The following is a 7,966-nucleotide window of genomic DNA, read 5'->3' on the forward strand; positions in this document are numbered from 1 at the left end:
AGAGATAAAAATGCTAGCATATGGGGCCGGCCGAGTGGCGCGATGGTTAAGAACTGGCTTGGGACACCAGAGGGCCCCGGTTCGGATCCCACATACTTGGGCCAGTGAAGCAACGTCCTCCACAACTAGACTGAAGAACAAAACAACAGCAACTTGTCTGTTCCCCTTCCCCCAACTCCCCAATAAAAATAATAATAATAAAAAAAAATGCCAGCATATGGTTTCGGGTGGAGTCTCGATGAGATCACATTTGAAGGATCTTCATGAACTGCACAGCACCACGTGGATGAGAGGCGATACCTACTTTATCTTTTAAATTACTCTCTGTTCTCTCTTCAGTGGGCAGAGGTGATGTTGGCTAGAGATAAGTGGGGTATGTGGCAGTGACTGAGAAATACCTCTAGCAAGAGCCCCACATTTCCTATCACTGTGAACACAAAGGAGTCTGGGCAGACACTCTGCTCTGAGCTGAGCTTGCCATAGACAAACTTTCAAGGTGGGGCAGAGTCCTTGCCCACATGTGGCATCCTCCCAGACCTGCCCTTATGATAACAGCTATCTTGGATTGAATATTTACATGTGCCGCACCAGCACTAATGAGAGGCACTTGTATTTCCTGTATTACTTAATCTTTAAAACAAAACTGGGAGGTACATGAACCAATTCCCGTTTTCCAGGTAAGGCAACAGGCTGAGAGAGGCTGGGGAATTTGCCAAAGTCACCCCGCTTAAGAACAGCAGAATCGGAATTCTACCTTGGGAACTTGAACTCTACAGATTGAATTATTTAACTAGCACACAGCCCTGTCCTTCCAATTCCATTTCTTAATGACCCAAATCAATGAGGTTTGAAAATAAAAGTAACACTAATTAGATCGATTAATTTTAAACTATGAAGCTTAACGGGCAAGGTGGATTTTACATTTCACCCAGAATATCTGATGCCCCCAAATATATCTATTTGGTGAATTTTCAGTTTGACAAAATACAAAAAAAAAAAAAAAAGTTGGTAATCTTGACCAAAAAGCATATATTGAACGGCAGGCACTGGGGATAGAAAGACGGGTAACATACTGTCCCCATATTCACATTGCTTACCATCAGGAAAACATGAAAAGGATTTTGATAGAACATGGAAAAAACTACTTACTGGCTACAATGGGATCGTAAGTGAGGGTCACGTGGTCTTGCCTAGGAGCTGAAAGTGTTTCCTGGAAGGGCCAAGACCTGAGCAGAGGGGAAAAGGGGGAGAAGACAGGCTTTCTAGGCGGAGGGAGCATGAACCACGTAATTGGTGTTTACAGAGGATGACAGTTTATCGCCCAAAGGAAACTGATGAAAGCTGGATGGAAGACGAGGCAGGCAAGACCTGGTCACAGAATGCTTGGTTGGCTGACTTAATCTTAGAAACCATGTGGTAAATTTGAGGTATTTTCAAGTGGGAAGTGGTGAGGCCAGATTTGTGTTTTCTAGTGACTGCTCTGGTGGCCAAACAGATTTGATTAGGTAAGATCAGAAAAAAAAAAATCAGAAAAGGAGGCTATTGGAAGGGTGTGACAGATGGAGGGTAAAGGCTTGGACTAGGGCCCATAGAGGAAGGATAAAGGACTCGAGATATTTAGGAAGGGGAATCGACAGGACTGAGATTTGTTGTCTGTAGGGCACAAGGAAAGAGTGGAGTGTCGGGTTTCTAATTTGAAAATACAAGAGTTGGTAGAAATAGAAGAAATGAAAGGGGAAAATAAATGATTTTGGACACGTTTGAGGATTTTAAGTTTCCTATAAGACATCTGTCATACCCTTTTCATGTGGAAGTTGTAAAATCTATCTGAAACTAATTCACTAGGAAATCCTGAGAACAGACGCTTAACTGATATGGAGGACTCTTCTTTCAGTCTCTGTGGTGAAAAGGTTGGCCTTTAGTCTCCAGCTTCATCCAGCCTATAAATATCCTGCTCAGTAACACCAGTGGATAGTTCTAATAGTGAAGATCTGAGAGGGGCTCTGATTGGCTTAGCTTTAATCAGCTCTCTCTCTCAACCAATCAGTGATGAAAGAGGTGAGGTACTCTGATTGGTTGGGTCTCATGGCATGGGTGAGAGTCAGGTCAGCCCACCCAAATCACATGTAGAGAGAAACCTTCCCCTAAGAAAAAGGCTGTTTATGCTAGAATGAGGGGAGGTAAGAGTGATACTAGAAGAGAGAAAAAGTACAGAAACCCACTACTACATCTAAAGGGAATATATTAATTAGGCAGGCAATTCTATACATCATAGGCCTTAAGCTGGAGAGGGTATGGAGCTTTCATTTAAGTGAAGTTGTGGATTATAACATTAGATGGCTTGAAATTTTTAATGACTGATAGAAGACTAATCTTGTAACAGAGGGACTGGAGGAGTTCTGGCATCTTGCTGAGATTTCATCCAGGGCAAGGAAAGCCCATGAAGCAGGTTTGAAAGCACAGTGGGATACAGCTGCACATGGAGTCCAGCTCCTTCAGTAAAATGGTTCCACTCGAAAGCATGAAAATAAGGAGATCACCCCAAGAGAGAGTAAGAGAAAGAAGAACATGATGCTGAGGTCAGAGGCTAAGGGAGCGCCAACATTTAAGAGGAAGAGAATGGCCTAGTAGCCAAAAGTCTGGAGGAGGGAGTAGGTTGTCAGTAAATTCATCCAAGAGGATTTGTAAACAAACAAACTAAAAACTGAACTGGCAATGTGGTTGTACATCAGTGATCTGCCTCAGATTACTTGTTGAATGGTGAAATGAACTGGTAAGATACAGAGATATCAAGAGGCTTAGCTAAGAAGAGAGACAGGGAGATTAGATTGTACCAGATAAGAGAAAAATGCAAGGTCAAGAGTAAGGGGGAGTTTTGTTTCTTGTTTGTTTTCAGAAATAGATTTGAGTATTTTCATATACTCACCGGAGTAGCGAGGGAGACAGGAGTTTGAAGAGGGGAGGCAGTGTGGGTCATATGTTTAGATGTTGAGGAATACTCCTAAGAGCTTCTTAAATCATAATACCATAGGCCTGGGGAAAATATATAATACTAGGGTATGACAGAGTATATGAAACGGGAAGATAAATTCAATACATCTTCCTAGAGCATGAATTTTACTGTTTGGTAAGTGATTTCAAATAGACTCCTTGACATTCAAGTGCATACCTAGGATTACTTAAGTGGAAACTTAGAATCACTGGGGTAAATATTAAACTTCATCCTGTTGCTGGCTTCTTTTGCTTAATTGGCTTTTTCAAATGAAATTAAAAAGAACAAAGAGTTTAAAATTATTAGAGAACTCAACTTTGAAGGGGCTTTTCTGGCCAAAGATAAGATGGTTTGAGCAGCAAAAAAGCAAGGACTGCAATAAACTGAAGCACATAATTATATACATGGAAATACGTATGTATTTATGTATATCTAGATATAATCTACCTATATACACATACATACACAATCATAGTGTCATAAATTCATAATGATACTAAAAAAATCCCACATTGGTCACCTTTGGAGTTTGCTAAGTCACCAACTCATTGGGAGAAACATTAAGCTTTCTCTACCTTTACTATACAAATTATATTTCAAAGTAACCAAATGAATGATAAAGGGGAGTTCTTTATAGAAAATTTTCAGCTATTGCACATGAAAGCTACAAAGAAAGAATAATTATAATTTTGCAAACCTTAATGAAATAACGGAGCCTGGCATTAATCATCTAATCATCAGGTGCTAAAACGATCAGGTGAAAAGTTGAGGGGGAACTTGTAATGGATGGATCCTACTGACACACCTGAACCAACTGATCGATTTCAATATCAGTAAAAGTGGGGCAACCAGATATTCTGTGTCTCCTGTAGATGGTACGATAGGAAATAACATGAAATGTTCTTGCAAAAAAAATTAATCAAACAGTATCTCGAGGGCCGGCCGAGTGGCGCGATGGTTAAGAACTGGCTTGGGATGCCAGAGGACCCCGGTTCGGATCCCACATATGAGGGCCAGTGACACTGCCCNCTCCCCAACGCCCTGCCGCTGGGGAAGGACCGGCCGCCAGGGCCGCTCCCGAGCCCGCCGGGGTGCCCCGGAGTCCCGGGTGCCGCCCCAGACGAGGCGCTCCCATCCTCGCCGCGGCTCCCTCGCCCGCCCAGATGCTGCAAACTCCTCTCACCTGCATTGACGCCATGATGGAACCATGCCCCCCCTCCCCCCCCAAGGCTGGCGAGGCCAGAGACGCAGGGGGCGGAGCTGCCGCGCTTACGTCACGCCGCGGGGGCCCAGCGTCCCGGGCGCGGGGGGCGGGGCTTCCGATGGACGGGAATCGCGTGAGAGGGATTGGCTGGCGCGCCGGACGCCCGCGGGGAGGGGCGGGCGGGGCGGGGGGGGCCGCGCTGTCAGTGTCCCCCGTTCCATCCAGCTCTCTGGCGCCCGCAGCGAGCCCACCCGCCATCCCGATCGCTTGGGAAAGGCCGCTCCGGTTCTGATCTGGCCGCGGTTGTTTTTAGTTGTCTGTATCTCGAGATCCTGATGCTGTCCTGACCCCGTGAGTTTTGGGTTTTTGGGTTTTTGTTTTTCCAACCACAGGTGTCTGGTTTACAGATGTTTCCCTTTCGGATCTTTTCCACACCACGGCGCCCACTTTCACACCCTTGGGGACAGATACAAAGTTTCCGTGGGGCTGCTTTTTTGGACTTTTTGAATCTGAAAGGCTTCTCATATTCCTATCTGGGGAAGAGATACACAGATTTCTTTGTACAATGAGATGAGAATTCAAAGCAGAACAGCATTTTGCTTTCAAGACAAGGATAGATTTGCAGAGCTGAAACTTGCCCAAAAGCGAAGAGAAAATTTTGAAGTTTTTTTCGTCTGTGGGCGATTTCCGCCCTTCCACCCCGACCCCTCAATTTAAAAGTTCACGTGTGTATCAGCAATAGTTACGGTTGTCACAGCATTGACATTGGATGAGACATTTGCCCCTAGACATGAATTTCTTTTTTTAGTACCAGCGTCACGTGATAATATGCACATATTTTCTATCACATCCAGATTTCTCTTCAACCTGTTTCATGGTGGGCAGTTTTGTGGTCATTCGACCTAGGGGATGTATCTGAGTAGGGAAAGCTGCACACACGGAATTTATTCTGGGAATGCACCAGCTCTGCCAACATTTATCAGAAGCCACGTTTTTAAAAAGCTATTACAGAGTTCAGGATGTTGGTTTATAAGACGAAGATGGAAGCCAAAGGCTTGCACATCGTGTTCTAGCTCTAAAAAATTAAGTAGTAAGCTGACACATTGAGTGGACAACTTTTCCTTTACCAGAATGAAAGCTTAAAATTTGTCATTTTACTAAGAGATCTTCTAGAAATCTCTAGAAGTTAAGGTTTAAATACAAGAGCAGTGGAGGATATCATCCTTTCCGCTCTTAAGCTAGATTGTGTTCTCTTTGAAATTCCCTAATGTAAAATGTGTTCACAAAGGAAAAAGATCTTTAAAATACACCAATTATTCTATGTTATAAGAATAAACACACTATTCATCGTCACTACAGAGGAAGTTACATTAGTACCCTTTTTTTCCTCTCAGACTTCCAACTTCATTGCCAGAAATGGGCTGGCTTTCCCTTTGTTGTGTGAAATGACTGTGTTCTTAAGAACGTTCGGAGGCTCTTGGCAACCAAGAATCATCCAGAAGCACATCAGGTGTTAGCCCAGTGCATTGGCAACATTTCAACTGGGAGTAAAACCCATGTATTCCAACGAAAGAGGAAAGCTTTTCCAATTTATTTTCTCCTGGAGATTTTTTTATCCCTATGACGTCAGAAAATGGCTCCAGGAGGTCAGATTTTTACCATCTAAGGGTCACTGTTTAAAAGCTGATTCTCCCTAAGGTATAAGTGACATCAGATGACCCCACAAACAAAGCATTATGACATCATCAGAACCAACAACCTGCCATTACACATACTAATAAGGAAGAAAAGGGTTGCAGAAATCTTGACAATCCTCATGGTGAGATCAACATTTGGTCCCTTGAATTTTATGTGTTAAAAAGGATCATAATAGGAGGGAAAAGTCAGTACTAGGCTTATCTTCCCTAGGAAATATTAAATAGTACATAATTACCTCACTGTCTTCTTCATTCTTTCATTAATAAATAAAGGAAAGTCCTAGTGTACTCAGGAGTTTAAACCAGTGACTTTCAGATGGGGTGAGGGCATATAATTATATTCAAATAGCATGAAATTTTTATATCTAAAACACTTGATTACACACTGTTTGAAGACTAGGCTCACATCTCATTTCTTTAGAATGGGGCTTACTATGAGATAGGCAAAAGGTAAAATGTCTAACAATCCCCAAAAATGGGAGAGGAAGTGGAGTTTTCATAAACTCGGTAGGAGTGAAATTGGTACAATCACTTTGTAAACAGTTCAGCAACAGTAAAGTTTCCCATCCCTTTAAAGATTCTTTTTAATAGCATAAGTTGCAATAAAAGATATTTAAGGGACATATTAAACAAATGTTAACTTTGTTTGGATCCTTGTTCAAACAAACCAACTGTAAGAAAAAAGATTTTTCTGAGACAGCTGGAAGAAATTTAAGCATAAAATGGACATTAGATGACACAAAGGAATAATTATTATTTTGTTAGACTGGAGAATGATATTCCTTTTTAAATTTACACAGCAATTAGAAATGATTACCAGGTTCGAGGTGATTCTCTCTCATCTCAGAAACTACTCCCACCTCCGCTTCCCTGGATTAAAAAAAAAAAAAGCAGGACAGACCCAAGCTGTATATATGCCTGAGGTCTTCCTTTCCCAGGAAAAGGAAGAGCCTGTGGCAGAGAGGACTAAAAGCAGCTGCATTTTCTGGCAGAAAAGGGGAGGAAATACGGGAAACCAAATAGCCTACTAACTTGAAGGACCCATGTGTTAGAAAAGGCACTAGACTTGTAATCAAAAGGTGTAGTTTTGAATCATAGCTACTTCTCAGTTCTGTGACCTGGGGTTGGTCATTTAAACATATCTGGACCTTAGTTTTGTCAACTGTAAAATAGAGATAAAAATGCTAGCATATGGGGCCGGCCGAGTGGCGCGATGGTTAAGAACTGGCTTGGGACACCAGAGGGCCCCGGTTCGGATCCCACATACTTGGGCCAGTGAAGCAACGTCCTCCACAACTAGACTGAAGAACAAAACAACAGCAACTTGTCTGTTCCCCTTCCCCCAACTCCCCAATAAAAATAATAATAATAAAAAAAAATGCCAGCATATGGTTTCGGGTGGAGTCTCGATGAGATCACATTTGAAGGATCTTCATGAACTGCACAGCACCACGTGGATGAGAGGCGATACCTACTTTATCTTTTAAATTACTCTCTGTTCTCTCTTCAGTGGGCAGAGGTGATGTTGGCTAGAGATAAGTGGGGTATGTGGCAGTGACTGAGAAATACCTCTAGCAAGAGCCCCACATTTCCTATCACTGTGAACACAAAGGAGTCTGGGCAGACACTCTGCTCTGAGCTGAGCTTGCCATAGACAAACTTTCAAGGTGGGGCAGAGTCCTTGCCCACATGTGGCATCCTCCCAGACCTGCCCTTATGATAACAGCTATCTTGGATTGAATATTTACATGTGCCGCACCAGCACTAATGAGAGGCACTTGTATTTCCTGTATTACTTAATCTTTAAAACAAAACTGGGAGGTACATGAACCAATTCCCGTTTTCCAGGTAAGGCAACAGGCTGAGAGAGGCTGGGGAATTTGCCAAAGTCACCCCGCTTAAGAACAGCAGAATCGGAATTCTACCTTGGGAACTTGAACTCTACAGATTGAATTATTTAACTAGCACACAGCCCTGTCCTTCCAATTCCATTTCTTAATGACCCAAATCAATGAGGTTTGAAAATAAAAGTAACACTAATTAGATCGATTAATTTTAAACTATGAAGCTTAA

The 7,966-nt window shown here is 42.6% G+C and overlaps 1 protein-coding gene across 1 annotated transcript in view; it reads right to left on the reverse strand.

Annotated features, from left to right (window-relative positions):
- The window catches only part of UBE2W (ubiquitin conjugating enzyme E2 W), a 59,292-nt gene extending 55,038 nt beyond the window's left edge, over positions 1-4,254 (reverse strand). Inside the window, exon 1 of the mRNA XM_019643606.1 lies at positions 4,176-4,254. Within this exon, the coding sequence (XP_019499151.1) occupies positions 4,176-4,190 (15 nt within the window). The 5' untranslated portion in view covers positions 4,191-4,254. The remainder of the gene's footprint in view (positions 1-4,175) is intronic.
- Positions 4,255-7,966: the final 3,712 nt, after the last annotated feature.

Source organism: Hipposideros armiger, unplaced genomic scaffold, assembly GCF_001890085.2.
Source record: "Hipposideros armiger isolate ML-2016 unplaced genomic scaffold, ASM189008v1 scaffold_80, whole genome shotgun sequence".
Lineage (NCBI taxonomy): Eukaryota > Metazoa > Chordata > Mammalia > Chiroptera > Hipposideridae > Hipposideros > Hipposideros armiger.